The 19,521-nt window shown below is 45.0% G+C and overlaps 1 protein-coding gene across 1 annotated transcript; it reads left to right on the forward strand.

The window, feature by feature from the left end:
• Positions 1 to 5,273: 5,273 nt before the first annotated feature.
• Positions 5,274 to 9,619, forward strand: LOC128278041 (protein boule). The gene is made up of 5 exons (XM_053016677.1): positions 5,274 to 5,569; positions 6,449 to 6,602; positions 6,685 to 6,913; positions 7,064 to 7,123; positions 8,702 to 9,619. Exons 1-5 carry the CDS (start codon positions 5,466 to 5,468, stop codon positions 8,716 to 8,718), a joined length of 564 nt encoding a protein of 187 aa, XP_052872637.1. The 5' UTR covers positions 5,274 to 5,465; the 3' UTR covers positions 8,719 to 9,619.
• The last annotated feature ends 9,902 nt before the right edge of the window (positions 9,620 to 19,521 follow it).

Raw genomic sequence — 19,521 nt, forward strand, 5'->3', positions numbered from 1 at the left:
GAGGCAGCATCACTAGACACTAGACACTACCGGGCTATTCAATAAGTTTTGCGGTTCGATAAGGAAAACACAATTTTATGGTTTGAAATACATTTTATTATTCAGTATGGCCTTTCTGAACATCAATCAATTAATTAACGAGATTCCAATTTATAAATTCCATTCCTGAAGTGAGAATCTGTATGAATTTTGTTAAGGTCTGGAAACAGATGGAAGTCACTAGCGGTGAAAGCTGGTGAATATTGTGGATGCTCCGACAAGTTGAACCTTAATTCATGGATTTTTGCCATTTTCAAAATGCTCTTGTGTCAGGGAGCATTGTCCTCATTAAAAAGGATTTTGTTCTTCTGCAAACCGGGTCTTTTTTAACGGATTTTCATCTTCAGTTGCTCTAAAAGGTTACAATAATATTCAGAATTGATTGTTTTATCAGTTTGCAAGTAATTCACAACCCAAATTTCATGGCTTTTCATGGCGGACTCATGGACACAAACTCTTTTCGGAGCCGAAGAACCAGGTTGACACCACATTTTAGTCTCTTGGTTTGATTCAGGATGATGGTGATCGACCCAATTCTCGATACTAAATGAGTTGTAATCAAGATATGGATTGAAAGATTCAAATGAAATTTCACATACGTTCATACGAAGAGTGTACCAATATAACAAAAAAAGGTTAGTAGCAGCCTCCTCTGATATTGAACCGCAAAACTTATTGAACACCTCGGTATGTCTGTCTGACGTCGCAGTCGTCGTCGTCGTCGTCTTCTTCGCTTCAACAGCTTCTTCGTGGCCTCCATCATAGGGAGCTACTCTGGGGCACCCGGGTATAATAGAAAAGGCACACAATTGATGAGGCGTAGCTCTCTATGGAGGCTGGGTGGAGTGTAAAAACGAAGGACCCTCCCGCCAGCCCAACAACATATCTATTAGTTGGAGTGTTTTTCTTTTAAAAAGAATGACTACGACAACACCAGCCAACGGGAACGAGAGAGAGAGAGAGAGATCTCTGGGTGACGTTGTCCCGTGTTCGCGCGTGAGCTGTGACCACATCTGTTCCGAGCGCCGAACATCGATCGAGTCCATAAAGTGGCTATGGGACAGATTCACCACCAGGCCATCCCGCGTTGCCCGGGTTGCGTTGGTTTGGGTTGATTGGAAAATGGAGGTTGTTTGGGTTTCCTGCTGCCGCCGGCCGTGCTATCCTATCTGCCGAGCTAGGTGGACCTCTCTAGCATTGGGGACTGACGTAGCTTTTGTGTATCGTGCACCAAACATTAAAAATGCACACACACACACAAACATACAGCCCATTAAATGAGGCTCCATCACGGCAGACGGGGTGGACATTGCAGATGCACGGGAGAGGATGGCCACAGATTGCCGGACACAACTTTTCGGGCCCGTCTGGTGGCTCGCTTGGGTGACTCCTTCGGGGAGTGCGGCGATGCAAATTAGAGAGCCCTCTGATTGATGCTTCTCGCCTGAAACCTGCAGCCACGTGGAGGTCATGGTTTTTATCGGGTCTATCAGCGACGGGGCCTGGAGCCTGTGACCAAAAACCAAAACAAGGACCTCGGTGAACAAGACCGGCACTGTTTGCCGCCGCCGCCACACAATCGATCGATTGTGGGTCGTTTATTTATTGGTAAACTCTCCCGTCTATTGGCTCACCGCTCGCTCCTGGTGGGTCCTTTTTGTGTTGCTAGCTGCTGGTGAGGTGGTCGGTTTTTCGGTCGAAAGCACACCCGTAACCGGACCTGTCCTTGGGCCCGGTTTTTTTTTCGGTTGAGGTTATATGTCCACCGTTGATGCGCGATGATGTGGCGCCCAACGCCAGTCTGGAAGACCAGTCTGTGCTGCTGGTAGCAGCCTCTCCGGGTAGCTACGGTGACCCAGTTATTGCACAACCGCCCGATTGTCGATTCTTGGCCGGCGGCACCGGGCATCGCGCGCGTAGTGGGCTTTCCAGCACGATTTACCGGGAACCGTGCCCTGGAAGCTGCGGAGTACATATCCTCCGAGCCGAGCCTCTTCGCGTTCTTGTGCCCGACTGCCTGCGGTGCCTTAAACGCAATTAGTGTGACTGGACCGGTGGCCGGAGTTGTGGACGGGGAACATACGGACGGGGAGGAGTGTCGAGAACTTTCGAAACCAACCGAGCGATGGCAACTTTTGTCGAAGAATTCGTGTCGTGTCCTGTTCGGCGCATCTGTCCTCGAAGGTTCTTGAATGAAGCGGACCGAGTCACACAGAGTCTTGATTAGCTATAGGAGGGAGCACGCGTGTGTGTGTGCGTTCTCTGGTGGGTGTAGTTTAAACTAAATTTGGGATGCTTACGGGGGCTTCTATTTGTTAATTAGTGGTCCCTCCTGGAGAGGGATCTAGTATCTACGAGATTTCTTAATTGGACCAAGCCACTTTAGCAATGTGGATGCGATCGATCTGAGGGCTAAGGATGCAATCGGGAGTTTTTACGTCACCCATATAGGACGTCAAGGTGCTCCAGCACTGCCTGCGTCGGTTTCAATTCCGCACACCAAGTTTTGAAGAAACTACGAATGGAACATTCATCATTCTTGATATTCTGCAAAATGATCATTTATGCAATGTCTTTGATACAAAAAGACTGTTGAATGTGCAAATTAATTACTCATGGGTAGTTTTGATATCAACCATACTATACCAACGTAGTAGTTATGACGTAGGTTCAAATGTAGTACTTAAAATATGAAAGTCCAATCTTGGCTACCTTTTCTTTCGTTGGAAGCCAATTTCTCTTTTAATTTAGTTACTTTCTGTTCGCATAAAATGATTCTAACCACGGATACTTCGGGTCGTCTGCCACACAATCGAAGGTGGCACTGATCGTAACACTTTAGATGTCATGGTGAGCATGACATTTCTTCAATGGAAAGGAAAAACTATTTATCTCCTTTACTTTGTGCGCGGCCATTTACCATTTCGCCATTTTATGAACGTAATTAAAATGTTAAGTAAACAAAGCAAAAACATAACTTTGAACGTGTTTGGGGGGTTCATGTCTTTGGGAACCACCTGGACGTTGTTTGCGGCATACCACTCCATGGCCTTCTTCCCATAATCACAAGATGCTAAAACCAGCCAAAACAGAAAAATACCTTTGTACTTTTTTAGGAAAGGCAAAAGACGTTTATTTGGTCACTCTTGGAAATAAATTTCCTGGTTGACGGTCCCGATCGCGATGTAAATGCCACTTTTTAAACCACAGGAACAGATAGCCTGCCATATGAGATATTTCTTTGCAAATTTTGACAACTTTATGTTCTTGGAAATCTCGGCTACTTTTCCTCTTCCAGTTGCCGCATAGTGCTCCTGTCCAGGAAGCTGTTTAAAGTCTGCCTTGACGTAGGTTTCATCATCCTGCACTAAGCAATCAAATTTGGTCAACATCTCTGTGTACAGTTTCCGCGATCGTTTTCTGGCCGACATATTTTGCTTGTCATCACGATTTGGAGTCACTACTTTCTTGTAGGTAGTCAGACCAGCTCGTTTCTTAGCTAGATGCACGGTTGCAGGCGATACTTTCAGTTTTCTTGCGACATCTCGGACGGATAGTTTGGGATTCCGCTTGAAACAAGCGATCACCCGTTTCGTCGTTTTCGCGGTCTCTTGGTTCCGACTTCCACCTGATCCAGTCTTTCTGACTGTCGTCAAACGTTCTCCGAACATTTTTAATACAAGTGTGACCGTTGCTTTGACCACAAGCTTTGACAATTTCGCTAACTTGGCGTGCGAGTAGTTCGGATTTTCGCGCTGACGGTGAAAAGCTTTGGGATATTTCTCCTCTTGTTTCGACGCTATTTCCACAAATGAAGGGTAATATGTACGATACTACAATAATAATAATATAATATGTACGATACTACACACACACATCTTTAAAATGAGAGGTGTGCAGGATTTTTTGATGCACTATGAAAAACAATGCGTCAGGTTGAAGTTGACCAATTTTTGACAGGCCCACCCTTTAGATCAGCCGAAAACCAATCAAATGTATTCAGTTAGAAGTGTATCTGTTCAAAATTCGTTCGCGTGAAAGCACTTTTCTTCGAAAGACTCTCAAAATGCAACATTCCGTCGGCGGAACCGTCTCGATTGTGAGGCGACGGCTTTTTTATGGCCAAGTTATCTCGCCGGGGATAACCTTTTACTGCGATACCAGTAACCCTCGTTTACTACACTCAACGCATCAAGCGCTCTATGAAATGTCACCTTCCGTTGTCCTTCGTCCGTTGAGAGAATTCCGATTTCTTAAGTTTTCAGTTCTACGTTGCGGTCCGACCGGTTCTGTTCTTTGTTTTTGTTTTGCCAAACCTTCCAGCAAAGTCCGACTCACAAGTGGTTGTTTCTCCGGGTGTTGGGGTTGCCCGAGGCACGTTGACGGAAGACTTCCGACCCGTGCCATTGTTTCAGCTGCTGACATCGCCGCACCGCACTAACCTGTGTTGCTTACCCGCGCGTTACCCGTTGTTGTTGTGTTGTGTTGCTTTATTGTTCCTGTTCTAGTTCTTGTTGCCGTTGTTGTTGTTGTTGTTGTTTTTACTATTGGTTTCCTTTTTTTATTCCTTCCTCCCGGCCCCAAAAACACCATCACCACCACAACCACCACCACCGCTTCATTCTGTGTCCGTCTGTGGCGCAGTGATCGGAGCTTAGTGACGACGCAATCAACACGCTTCGGAAGAGAGAGCGCGCCCTCAGACGCTGTGTGGAGCGACATCAAAGTTTCGTGCCCCGGCGGTAGTACCAGAGCGCCCTTCCCAGCGGAACCGGAAACGAGAGGACGAAACGGTGCACTCTTGGCAGCGTTGAAACAAAGCCCACGGGGGAACCCACACGGACGACGACAGCGCAAAGAGAGAGGACGACTTCCGATGGCAACTGTTCTGTGAGGGCGAGAAAAGGAACCGTAAACCCAAGGAGCCGTTTGTTGGTGGTGACTGTGTTACTTTTTACTGTTGTTATTGTTGTTTGCTTCCTCCGCAAAACTGTCCTCCACCATCGGCGGAAGCAGCCACCCACTGAGGAAGCTGCCAGTGTGTGTGTGTGTGCGCGCCCGTTTGTGTGCCTGTTGTAGGTTGTAAGCGCAAAAGTTTACCATTTTAGAGGAGAGAGCACGAAAGACTCCGACACACCGACCCACGCATTGCAGGCTCCCACGTCCATGACCCCCACTGGATAGACACAGGACCTTGCCTCTCGTCAGCCTCGCGCCGCCACCCTACGAATGACCTAACCGTAACCGCCGCGTGCGCAACAACAACGATCTGGTGTAGCAAAGTTCCCCAGGACTTTTCTACCCCGGGACACGCCAACGGAAGGATACCGGTCGGTTTCCCCCCGACACACTTTTTGCACACCGCGAAGGAAGCCCAAAGGGCCTACAGCCTCACCACGGATCCGTATCCGGCAGCACTGCACAAAATGTCCATCCCGAATCCGGCTGGACAGCTTGACGGGGCCCTGGCGGCGGCGGCCCCCAAGTACGGGACGCTGATACCGAACCGCGTCTTCGTCGGTGGCATCAGGTAAGTGCCCTGCCCGCGCCCTCTTCTCCCCGTACCCCCGACACCCCGACACCCCGTACCTTCGGTTCGTTCGGGCGCGGCCGCCGTTCCGTGCTTTTAATCCGTTGCGCGCGTTGCGTTCAAGTTCCAGTTGGCAGCTTTCCACACCACACCACACCACCACCATCCCACCGCCGCCGCCAAATTTGGTTGTTGTTTTGTTGTTGGTTGTGTCACACACGTTGGTTTTACACGTTGGTTCAAGTTGGTTTCAAGTTGGCGGAATCGCGTCTGCGTGGGCTCCCAAGCGGCCCCTCGACGCGCACGTCCGCGTTTTTGTTGTGTTTGTAAATTTGCGTTTCCGTTCCATTGTTTCTGTTTTCGTCCCATACGACACACTTTTCTTTCGATGCCTTTTTAACACCAACGATCGGTTTCGTGAGAGAGGATCGGTTTCTTTGTTTCTGTGGGTTCTAACCGTTCTGTGTAGAAGAAAAAATCAGCATTTACTGTATTATAAATACCGCCCCCCACAACACCCGTGTAATGGTTGGTAGCCTGCGTGGTCTGTACAATATTGGACAAAGTAAAAGAGTAGACTCCAGAGTTAGTAAACTACACCCATTCGAACTGATCATCTGACAAAATGAAACAGAAACAACGCCGAAAACAAGTAAAAAAGAAAATGTGTAGTGCAGCACGCCACAAACTATCGCTGCGCCCCAAAAAAGGAGAGTCAACGGTAGGACAGGGCACCCGGGAACGAATACGAACGAATCAAAAGCTGTGAAACGGCGGCAGCACACGCGAATGGAATTCGCCATCCCAAACTGTCACATTCGCCACCCCAAACATTTCCTTATTCGTGCCCGTTCACCGGGCCGCGTTTCTCCGTTGTAGCGGTGACACAACGGAAGCGGAACTGTGCCGCCTCTTTTCGTCGTACGGCAACGTGAAATCGACGAAGATCATCGTCGACCGGGCGGGCGTCAGCAAAGGCTACGGGTTCGTGACGTTCGAGACGGAGCACGAGGCACAGAAGCTACAGAATGACGTAAGTACGCCCTGGAAGTCGTGGAATACGACCGTGTGCTCATGTTTTCTTCGTCTATTTGTCTCGTCCTTCCCCCCTAAAGTGCGATTGCATCGTGCTGCGGGATCGTAAGCTCAACATAGCGCCGGCCATCAAGAAGCAGACGATCTGCGCCACGAACGGGGCCGTCTACTACGCGGCGACACCGCCCACTCCCGCGATCAACAACATCCCGATCGAGCAGTTCGCGGCCGTCTACCCGCCCGGTGTGCCAACCATGTACCCGCCAACGTTGCCGTACCAACCGTTCTACCAGTACTACAGTGTGCCAATGGTGAGTTCCTACGCCAACGTGCGCACGCTCCGCGATCCTTCCGAGGGCGCCCCGAGTCGAACGATGTTTTCTATTTGGTTTTCCTCTTCATTACTTCATTCCAAAATCCGTCTACAACTTTGCGCGCGCGCGTCTCCGTTCAACATGCTGGTTCCGAATGCTTTCCCGCCACAGAACGTGCCCACCATCTGGCCTCAAAACTATCAAGGTGAGTAGCCCGGATCATGACGCGAGGGAAAGGGCACTAACTAGCGGTTTTCGCGAAAACGGAGTTTAACAGTCTGTTGGTATGAAGATTTTGCTACTAAAAGCTTGGGTCAATACGCTAACCCCTAAGGCTGATCGATTTGATCAACGAAGAGATCAACATTTTCATGACCTTGTTAGGTATCTGAAGTAATACGTTGGTAGCTATTAGCTAAGAGGCTGCTAACCTTCCTTGCTTCCTAGTGCGTATTGAATCGATTAAGAAGCGATGACAAAAAATAGATTACAACTAGCAATAAGAAGCTCACTTCGAATTATTTTTATCTTTCTTACAAATGTGATGTATTAGGTCTAAAACTTGAAAATGGAAATTGAATTGAAACGAAAAATTCTACTTCATTCAAAGTATGTGCCATTGCTAGATGCACATTTCTTCTATCTTTCTGCTAAATCGTGGATTCGCAGATGAAATAATTTTTAATTTTTTGAAACAAACCAATTAATCATCCAATTCTGACCTCCTCATAGGAAACGAAGGGCTGCTCAGTAAATGCGTTTCCCATCGATGAAAAAGAATGATATTCAGAAAGTGACAAGTCTGATGAACACAGCGGGAGTGATAGCAGCTCCCATCTAAGTGATTTGATTGTATCCTGAACCAGTTTTGCTTTACAGGCGCCAGGTGAAGTGTCATTGAGCCACACCTGGCGCCTCCATGGCGGTACAGAAGACACGACATTCTGGTCATTTTTCGATCAATGCATGGACAAATTGATCATTGGTTGTAGGGTGGCGATCTGAATTAACGGTTTCACCACGTTCTAGGAGCTTATGATGCGTCACACCTTTCTGTCCCATCAGAAAGTCCTTTTCTTGGAGTCCTCCGACGCCATTTGCTTGTTAAGTCAAAATCGCTATTTTTTAGTTTTTAAACCAGTCAAAGCACTGCAATCTTCCAAAAACAAGCTCCGACAATCATTTTATGTGATTTTGTAGCAGTTTTTTAATCAACAGGTAGCATAAAAATAAAAATTCCCGCAAAACGTCATTTTCAGGCACAAAAGTTGACATGGTCTATGGCTTTCAATTATGCAATGGTATTCGGATGGCTGACATAAACCTTACTCTTCAAATAGGCCCACAGAAAAAAGTCAGAAGAAATTCGGCATTAATAAGCACGCACAGTTTTCACAGTTGAACAATTATTTTCAACGTGCAGTGCTACAATTTCAGCCCACTGTTTTACCTTAAAATGATCCATGACTAAAACGGCATAGATTAACGTTTCCGAATTTGACTGATTTGTCAAAACCGACTAAAAAATGGCGGAGGTATTTAACATTTCAATAGTATGGGTCGTGATGGAACACTCTGTATGTTTTTGAGGAAAAATCCACCCAGCCTACTTGTGCACCTGGCGTGCACGGTTTACCGCTTTTCGGTGGAAATCAAACTTACAATGCTCACTGCGTTTTGTGGCGTTGGGGTGTTTGTCGCTAACATTGTCTTTTACAGGAAACTTTCACTATCTTCGCTTCTATTGGCTTCGTTAATCTAACGTCACTTTTCATTTCCCCAGGAATCTACCCGTGCTAAGCCAGCGGAGAGACCGGAGAGAGATGGTGCTGCAGCATACAGAGCGACGTGTTCCAATCATAATAGATGAAGAGAAAGAGAGAAGAAAAACAGTTCGAACGAGGGATGGAGTGAACATGTAAGAACAGAGTAGGTGATGCAGCAGAGTAGATGCTTCTGGCGCCACATCGCGCGATATGAACCAGTTCCGGGACAGACGGAACTCAAAAAAAAAAAAAAAAACTTATTTATTATCATGAGTAATATTTATACAAACCGGATGTATAGTAGAGAGAAAACGTAAAGGAAAAACGAGATAACAATCTGTGTACAAGATTACGAAAGCGGCGTGTGTGGAAAAGAAAAAAAAGTCGAAACGACACAGCAGCGCGAGCGTTCGGCGCGATTCAAAAGCACACATAAATGGCAAGTCTATTTTCAGTTCTTGCCCAGCGGCGTCTTGTTTTGGAAGCAACAAACTTCGGCCTCATCCAATGGCCACTACCAACGGAACGAAACGAAAAGTGAGTTGCATGCCCCAGCGTACTAGTCGGCAGGAAGCAGGACTAGCCCACGCGCTTTCGACGATCTCCGGGGCACGTTAATGCTAATGGCCGACAATGGCTGAGCCAGCGTCTTCTAACGCGAGACGGGACGTCGGTGCGGTGCTGCGCTCCACGCAAAAACATAAAAACCGACGATGATGTGAAGAAAAATGTCTTTCGTTCTTTCACCTAATCATTTTTTTTAGCCTTGGCCAACGAAAGGGAAGCGAATCCTTTCGCTGCTACGATCGGAGGCAAATGAACTGCATTGGTTTGTGACGTTATAATCACGCGCCGACCAACCGTGAGTAAGCGCAAATACAGACACCATCGGGGGGGACACAGCGGGATGCTGGAAATCTCGCCCCTTGGACGAGAGGGTGGTTTTTTTTTCGGGGAGCTTCCTGAGAACAGCTCCCCACCGCCTTTTGGTTGCCGTTTGCCGCGAAACACACAAAAAATAGTGGGGAAGACTCATCAAGCAAGAAGCGTCGGAACACGCGGGGGGGGGGAGTACGTTGTAGGTTACAGTGTAAAAGATGATGTTTCATTAACGGTGCAGATGGTAAAATGTAACAAAAGTATACACCATAAACACAGAACTGCGCGCGCGCACACACAAGCACATCATCATTTGCATTGCACACACTACACTAACAATAGTGGAAAGTCATGATAGCAACAATGGAAGAACGCAATAAGTGGGATGAGTTCTCCCCGTTCGGTGAGGAGCAGAATGTTGTAGCGCTTCGACAAAGGTGTAGAGGCCCAAGACGCGTGGGCTATATCTCCGCACATGATGAGCGAAACTGTGCTACGCGTTCGCTATGCTACAGGCCAGCACACTGCAAAAGCGCAAAACATTGTCGGCGCGCACAGTGGCGTTCGTTCCGAAAGTGGAACAAAAAGTGTTCGAACAAAAAGAGAAATGTTTAATGAAACTCCTCCATCACACCGCCGCGCGCGTGTGTGTGTGTTGGTGTGGGATGCTGTGTGATCCTTTGTGCTAATGATGAATGTCGCCAGCGCACATGGCAGGCCCATAAAAAGGGGGGCCCGACTAGAAACTCTTTACGTTCCCTTGGAACGAATGGATAATTCAAAAAGGCGAAAGTTTTGCTCGTTGCCGTTTTGAGTAGGAGCGAAAGAGCGAAAAGAGCGCAAGTGACGCAAGTTATTATTCTAAATTACCGGCGAAACCAAATGTAAACCGTACGCAATTGAAGGCAGTCAAATTTCAACTTTTTCAGCATCGAAAGCAATGGCCCACGAGGAGGCGGCGACATTGTAGTGGAGCCCGAGCTAATAGAGCGGCGGACTTATAGAGTTGGTAGAGTAGCGTGACAGCGCACGGCGCACAGCCATTGATCGGCGTGCTGTTGTGTTGCGGTACTACATTAAGATTTACAAGAGTGAGAGTAGCACGTGATCGTGAACGAAAAAAACAAAAGCAAATAATGTTATCTATTGGTTTTACCCATTATTCCGGGTGGTGATACCCCCGAGCAATATTAGCAAAGCAGAGTAGGAAAATAATCAAATCACAAGATATTATAGGCATCGGATAGTAGCGGCAGGCGGTATACACACTATTTTGGCGGTTCCAACTCAAAGTTCTTAGCGGATCACAAACAAAAAGAAATGAACTCGTTTTAATTAGCGTGCGAGAGATGATGATGATGATGCCTACGCCGCATTAGAGACACAGTGTCGGTTTTCATGGCGCAATTTTGAGCGATTCACCGTTCGTAGACGTGTTCGTTCTAGGGCAACGCGCAATTTGCAAATTTCTTTCCACTTCCTCTACTTCTTCTACTTCTTCGTCACTATAAGAGCAATAGATAAAATACACCACACAGTAGTAGTGATAGCGAACGGCAGCATGCTGTTGTAATGCCACACAAGTGCATCATAAATGCAAAATGGAAAGCACAGAACAATGTACTACAAAGTAGATGAACCACTAAACACCTAAATTACAGAGACGCCACCCGTTCACACGACTCTTTAAAGACACGACAACGAATGCATGAAAGATGTGCCACGATCGAAGCCTCCTAGCACGTCTCATTAATTGCCTTTCGCAGCGCGCAGCGATCGCATCAGAAGAGTATCGGTCTTAGTAGGCTGCCTGTCTAACGATAACGCTTCTGTTTTCTTTATTTGCATTTCTGTTCGTTCACCTAATTCACGCACCTTTGAATGTGTAGCTTTTGCGCCATGCGTTGGAAAGGAACCGCCTTCCGTTGCTGGGCGAAGACATGCTGGGTTGGGTGTTGAGTTGACTGATTTGTCTGCAATTAAACGTGGAGCGCGTTTTAAAATAAACTAAACTCTTGCCATTGTTTACACATCCAATCGCAATAACGTCACCCAGTCCGTGTGTGTAATGTAGAAGTCAGAGCGCTCGTGTGTGTGTTTCTGCAACCGAAAAAGAACTTGTGTATCGCGACAAAGCGAAGCTTTTGTCGCGGTTTAGTAGGCCTGTGCTTCTGTTTCGTTCACACAACACCGACATCGAAAGCTGTCTAATCTGTTTTGTTGCGAGCGGTTCGTTTCCAGTAACGGGCTTTGATTTGGTGCTTTTTTTGATGTGACATTACTCCGTAGCACCACAGTGTCTATGGGAGAGAAAGCAGTTGATAGCTGAACTAGAACTTAGAAGCCTCGGCGTAGAGCACGTCTATAGGAAGAGTGCAAGAAGCGTAGCTATGCGTGAAACCGAGCATCGATCATGCCTTTGACTGGGAGAAGGAACTCAGTATTTTAGTTTCACGAAACACATAGAAAACCGTAAATGCAAAATGTAATGGTGCGCCACGCGACTCTGCTCTGCGAAGCAACGCCTCTTCTTTGGTAAATGAGCAAAACCACGTACCGTTTGGGTAGACAAAGGTGCGTAGTGTATCACACCGCCTAATGTGAATTAATTCTCGCTGCCATGCCATACCGATAGGCACACCCTATCATCATCAGTTCACCTTCGCTTGTTTCTGTCCGCTCAATTTCCTCAAGGCAACCCCTCCCAAACATAGGCAACCTAAAGTTGTTACGAAAGGAACGTTTGAAGTATTTCTAGTGACCACCTCCATGCTATAAGGTATCGGTGCAAAATGTTGTTTGTTGGCATGTTTATTATTGACCCCATTCTCCAAAGACATCGTTGTTGATTTGTTTACCTTTCTTCCTTGCCGACATTTGTTCAGTACGTGAGTAGTGCGCGGTCTGTGGATCGTCTAGAGACGCTACTTGTCGCATACCCCCGTTTTTGTTGTCTGTCAATCGTGTTAAGTTTTTCAGATAGTTTTGTTTTTTCGTTTGTTATCTTGTTTTTATGCATCCAACCCGGCAATGCAGCGGCTTGCGTTGGATTACAACCCTACGTTTAGGGAGAAAAGTGAAACTCCAACCAGAGGCAGCAGAAGAGATTCCTCACACAAACCAAGCGTCTCTCTTTTTTCGATGTACTTATGAAGGTTATCAAATGTTGTTCAAGAAAATAAATATGTGTATAGAAGATGGAAGAGGCGAACATTAAATGGCACGAAGCAACGGAAACCAATGAAAGCGTGACGAACTGAAGAGACAGAGGCAGATCACACCAGAAGAAGCTGAAGAAGTATGTTATTATGGTTTGGGCGGTGTAATGGCCAAACCGTACATAAATAACTCTTTATTATTTTAAGAGAAACCGTAAACAAACGAATAAAACCCTAATAAAATAAGCTAAATAATAAAGAAGGAAAAAAACACAATAATAAAATAGCAAATAAAATACTGTAGTAAATCATTAAAAGTAAACTAAGCCGAAGCTGTAGAGCTGTAGCGTAGAAAGAAGGCCATTGAAACAAAAAGTAAAACACGAGAGACTATCAAACGATAGCGGCGAACGATGGAAGAATATGCACAGATTCTTGGGTCAAACTTATACGTGGTCAACGAGAAACGCATCTGTCGTTACACGTTTCGCGACTGATTGAAGTTCGCTGGCCCGCGCACGCCAAGCTCCTCTCCTACACAAGCGTCTGTAAATCTAACCATCATCACAAACCACAGTCTCGAACACACATCACCAATAATTTTAAAACGTTAAGGAAGAGCAGCCAACATCCTAGCAGAGAGAGCATACGCTAGGGGCACATGATCGGTATTTCGAACATCGAACGAAAGAGAGGGAAAACCTGCTTCAAACCCAGCTCCATCAACCACCGTCGTCGGTGTGGTCGGAAAGCAATCCTCCGGATGGCACCGACATTGATATGCAGTGTCGACCGCATCCATTTACACTTTTGACAACATAACACAACGTCATCATACATAAATGTTCATACACGTGGGTTCAAGAATGAGAAGAGAAGAACAGAGAGAGAGGCAAACGGGAGATAGAAAGCGAATGCGAGAGGAAAAGAGAGAGAGAGAGGACGAGAAAAAGGAAGGGAGGGAGCGAGAGAAATTAAAGGTTTCAAAACATGCAAGAAGCAAATAATGTTTTGATATGAAATTTATTGTTATTGTTGAATATGAAGATGAGCGAACGGAGCAGCGAAATGTGGGTACGCGCGTAGGAGGTTTAACGAAATTTTGAACCTTGGTTATGGACAACATCGGACGGCGAAACGAATGCTAGATAAAAGAATATCTACACTCTTGAAGGTTGTTGAAAATACGTTGCTAACGACGCCTATACATCGTTTCAGTTGCCGTTCTATGGGCCAAACTACTTGCGTAAGCTCCTTCGCATTTTCAGTGATTACTAGATCCAACGATTCGCGTGGAAGAGAAAGCAAAAGCAAATCTAACTAGAAACCAGTGAGGTAAGAAAACGAACGAAAGTTGTGTGATATTTTTGCCAAAATAAGAAGCACCATTTGCTTCGGTGAACGAATGATCAATGTTTGCACCATACGAGCGCGAACTGTGCGTTTTTTCATGTTTCGCTTCCGCTGTGAAAACTGCTTGTGCTCTGATTTCCTTTTTTCGCCTCCTGTGTTTCTGCGCCCTCTGCTCAGAAAAGTCTCGTCAGTTGATACGCTCCGTTCGATGTACCACGTATGGCTGGTATGGCGGCCGTTTTTGTCCTCTGTATTTAATGTCTTAAAAACCCCAGATAGGAGCCGACATGTTTTTATTTACATTGCAGAAGAGAACACAAAATGTTGAAACTCCAAACGAACATGTCATTCGGGTGGACGCTGAGTGAGAATCGAGCGATCATTTTTAATCGATCATTAGCATTTTAGCACCTCATGGGAAATAGTAATAAAAAGTGCATCGGAGGTAGTAATGTAACTATAATTTACTAGCTTTGAATGGTCGAATGGAATTTATAGAAGTGGCAAGCACTGTTGACGATATCAGGCGGGCAACAGTTGGGCTAGCAATTAATTCACCTCCTTCACGCCAACATCTTCTCAACTGTGTAAGGATTTGCCTGTAATGGCGTATGTTCTAAACATTGATTGCAAACTTTGATTCAATCGCGGTATCTTTCGATTCTGCTGCAAACCTTTCAAGAAATTTGGTCGGCTTTTTAATAGAGTGCAGAAAATTAGCAGTACGGTTAGAAAAGCTCTAAACTTTGCTTATGTCAAAAATGATAAACCTTTACAAAAACTCAAACCAATCACCAATGCCTACTACAGATCGCGCAAAGTCGAAAGCATAAACGTCATTTTTGGGTGGGACGATAAGTCGTTCCTATTTGTCTAGTGTTTCGTTGCCGACCGATAGCGAGCTGCGCTCTTGCCACGGGGCCCTTAGACACGCAGTCCAACGCGGCAGCCCTCGTGTCGCATTTGAAACGGTTTTTTTGTAACTAAGGTACGCGATGTGTTTGTCTATGGCGAAAGGTGGATTACTTCAAGGATTGATAAAGATCACAGCACTAGTTGCTACTGACGCAGAAGCTTCTTCTCTTTCTCCTATCGTATCGCTCTTTAACGGAATGGGACATGTGTGAATAGGTGTCGGAAGGTGAACGAGAACTCGCTGTGTGTATTTAGAGAAAGCACGTACCATCTCATTCACAACCTGCCACGACAGGCAAAACGAAAGGATATTGATAAGCAGTTGTAGTTCGTTGCGGCCACTGGAATGATAAGCAGCGCGCGCGTGGATTGGTGGCACCCGCACCCGAGTGGAGTGGAATGTCTCTGGGTTTGCCGGCAAAAAAAATCATTGTAGAGAGAGGTTATTGAGAATAGCGAGAGAAGGTTTTAAAATTGATTATATAATGTGCTCTATTATGAATGAAAATAAAATAAGATACATAAGCAAACAAAAAACATTAATAATATTATCTCTATTGAGATATAAAAATATATTATTTATTTAAAACAAGAAAAAAACGGTGAGAACTAGCAATGAAAGTAAACAATGAACGAGAATGTGCAGCATGTAACAAAATAGAAGAAATTCTAGCCAGAAGCAAAATAAAAGAATGAACTAAAGTCTAATTTATTTATATGATATATTATATACAGATAAAAAGTAAGCAATAACACAAAGCATACGCGAAAGGCGGCCGGTGAGAGTAAAAATCATAACAAACGGAAAACCATAAGAAAACATGCAGCAAGCAACAGATGCATTGCGAAAAAACGGTAGCATAATCATTATATACCAACACTTATATATTATATATATATACAAGTAAACGAAACTAGCCAATAAGCATCAAGAAAAGATGGATACAAAAATACAGACCCCCACAGACACACACACACACGTACATTTAGTCGTCATATGCAAAAGAAAACCCTACAATACAGTCACTAAGGTCATGCACGACACCCGTCAGGTCAGAGAGAGAGAGAGAGAAAGTGGACACACGGCGGTCGAAAATATACAGTAAATACTACACATCATACCCCCGAGAACACACGTGAACGAACACTAACTATACTAGATGGTACACACTAAGTAACGTAAGCCAGAACAAAAGTAAAACAGTGCATAAAACTCAACCTTACTAGAAACATCTGCAAAAGAAACGAAGACACGAGACGCACGACGGCCCGGGCCCAGTGTGGGAAAGGAGGATATTTTTGAAACTATATCTATATACAATACCAGAATGTGGCATGAATTGATCATGGCGACGCGGTGGATTGGCATGTGCATACAAGAGGACAGACAGTGCAGCTCCGGAGAGGGGTTTACGAGGGGAGAGGAGATACGATGAGCAACATCATCCGCCATTGACGAAGATGTGTGAAAATTAGTTTATTAGCTGAATTGAAGCAGATTGAACGGATTGGGGATGGGTTGAATTGTGTGGAACAGAGTTGGCAGAGTGGCTCGGAAAAGTGTAAACTTACTACTCTCCTCACTTCAGAAACATCGTCGCACCAACGCACCGATCCCACGCTTGCCAGTGGGGATGTGAATCTTTCAAAACTAATGTGTGCTACGTACGGTAAAGATATGGTATCGACAAACTCAAACAAAATAAAGATCAAAGGTGTTTAGGGGATGGTTATATATGATCATTAGCTGGAGAAAATATATTCAAACTGTCGGTGATATTTTAGATTATAAAAGCATGGGTAAAAATATGTTGAGCGATACGTGGTGAGCGAAAACGGAAGAGAACCGAATATTAAAACGAGTACTAGTAGTAAAACGAAAAACAAAACCAGAAAAGAAAGCGAACACTTGATATTATGAAAAATGGAATATACTTATACAGACAGACACAGAAACAGCACATGCAACAAACATAAACAAACAAACTGACATTTGTTACTAAAAAAGAATGAGACTCGAACCAAATGGAAACGGAAATTTTTTCGATAAGAGCAACGGAACCGACCGGCTTCCGGGGATGCTGCAAAAACAGAACGGGTTCAGAACGCGCACGCTAGCCCTCGGAAACTGTCCGCCAGGATTAGTTTAAACCAGCGGGTTTGGGGCTTTGGTTCGCTGCATGGCCATTGTTATGCATTCAGTTGTTTTGTTTTTTTATTAGCGTTCCACAATTGGTCCATTTTAATGTTCAAGTTGCCGCGATTGCAATTGTGTTTGGCTACTGCTTATTCGATGTATTTTTTCCGTCACTGCTTTCGTTCGCGTTCCTTTTTATGCCGAAGCACCCGAACTCACTTTAGTTGAATTGTAACTCTTCCCTACGCTCTCGGTCGGCGTTCCGGACGCTCTTTTATTTCCGGTTTCCCCCTTTCGATGCCTGCTTAGTGCAGAGACAGTGTGTCAGTAAAATAATCTTAGCAATGTGGACAATAAGATCGCAAAACAGCGAAAATTATGCGAACGCGGAAAGCGGTGTAAAAATTAGACAAAACAAAACCTTCCCCGTTTCTAACTAACTTGCGGGCGGGCTTTCCGTTGGTTTCGTTCCGCCCGGCGAAGGACGAACTATCGTTTCTGGCGTGGGGCGTGCGTTGGCCAAAAACCGTTTCGCCGGAAACTGACGGACACGTGGAATAGTAATATACATTCATACGAGTATATACAGCAGCGAGTAGCATTATACTTTAGAAGGTAAAAACACACTAAACACACACACAGAGACAGACGAACACAAACGTGCAAAACACTTATACAGGTTTATCAGGATCGGAGGACAGGTGGGGTGTATGTTTTTAAAAGGAAAGTTCGAAGCGACGACCACGGGATGGATGGTCCACAATTCGGTGATGCTGATTTCGATCGGATTTCCTTTTTGTTTATCATCTTTACGTAATCCTGTAGCAACGAAAGGGAGCATAGTGCTGAAGGGCTGAATGCAATGGCGTGCGTGGTGGACAGAAAGAACGCGGGTTTTGCGGGATTTTGCGTAAAGGATACATATATATATATAAATATAAATATATTTTTCAAGTGACCTCTTGCCAAATCGTGAACCCATCACGAGCAACCGAAAGTTATCTTAGGGTATATAGCAGTTGTTAGAAGATGTTGACGGATGCGTTGATAATGATGACTGGACAAGACGCGGAAAGAGCGGAGGGGAGTGCAAAGGAGGGAAGTAGTAAAATTTTACTGACAATTTCAACGCAAAGTGTAATTTAGTAGTAAAATTTTCTGTACTGTGTGCGCGCCTGTGGAGAAAAATTTGCCCGTTGATTTCTAGTGAATAATATTATTTATTTCTTACTACTTTCCTATCCATTAGTTACAACCCAGTACACGCGAGCTTACGATCAAGACGAGAACACGTTGTAGACTCTATCGAACTTGTACGCAAAATGGACGATCAAATGAAATAATGAATGCTACTATACAAGGATACTTACCTCTTGAGTTTGTTTTGTTTCATTTCTATTCCCCCTTCATTTCATACAACCGAATATCACAGCAAAGCATCATCAGGCAGCCAGAGAGAGGGTACGGTTTTGTGTTTAATATTTTATTGGTCCCCATTTTCTACCGTAGGGGCCCCTTGTCGTTAGTTTCCAGTTTTCGCCGCGGTTTGTTGGGGCCGTACTTTGCCCTGCCGTAATGGTTTTATAACTGAAACTCTTTTAAAGGTACGCTAAAGCCTTCCATCGAGCGAACACTCTAAGTCAATCGAAAAGCAATCCAAACTTCCTTGTCTCAATTATTATCAATTATTAGTCTGTAGTTCCCCCTCGATTAATGTCCTCCGAAATTGCCGTGGAGTGGGTGTGTTGGGTGCGAGATTCAGAAACTGAACTATTCCAAATCGGCGGGGTCGAAAAAGAAGCGGTACGTGACAAAAGCCGTGTTGTGCGTCGCCGGGCAATAGGATTGAATGTGGTGTGTACAGTGTCCAAAAAAAAGCAAAACCGAAAGAGAAGAATGAAAACTCGGACGATTGTTTGGAATATTTAAACACTTAAGTACATATGGTTGTGTCAAAATATTATAATATATAATGATAATGCCTCCGCAGCCGTAGCAAACCCAGTGATCGGAGGCAGAGAAAGAAGTAACAAATAAACGAAAACGGAGAAAAAAATGTGTAGAAATATAACAAAAACAGACTTCTCTCTATACCTAGCAATAAGAAAGGAGGCAGATTCGAGAGGCGTGCGAAGACATGGAACACACCGCCATAGGACACAAAATATGCGCACGATGGTTAAACCGTCGCCATCATGATCACGACTCACACTCACTCACTCACTCTCACTCACGATTGTATAGGTAATAATGAACGGGGTCTTTTAAAACCAAAAAAGTAAAAGAAAACTAAATATATCAAACAAATAAATCCGTACACTAATGCTCCATCCCACAGTCGAGTCCCATCACATCATAAAACATCCAAACACACACACATAAACACACTCAAAGG

The sequence above is a fragment of the Anopheles cruzii genome, chromosome 2 (genome assembly GCF_943734635.1).
Source record: "Anopheles cruzii chromosome 2, idAnoCruzAS_RS32_06, whole genome shotgun sequence".
NCBI lineage: Eukaryota > Metazoa > Arthropoda > Insecta > Diptera > Culicidae > Anopheles > Anopheles cruzii.

Excerpts from the sequence above, each read along its gene's own strand:
- LOC128278041 (XM_053016677.1), top strand. The coding sequence starts at position 5,466 with ATGTCCATCCCGAATCCGGCTGGACAGCTTGACGGGGCCCTGGCGGCG. Across the intron at positions 5,570-6,448 it reads GTCTTCGTCGGTGGCATCAG|CGGTGACACAACGGAAGCGG; the intron begins GTAAGTGCCCTG and ends TCTCCGTTGTAG. Across the intron at positions 6,914-7,063 it reads CCAGTACTACAGTGTGCCAA|TGGTTCCGAATGCTTTCCCG; the intron begins TGGTGAGTTCCT and ends CGTTCAACATGC.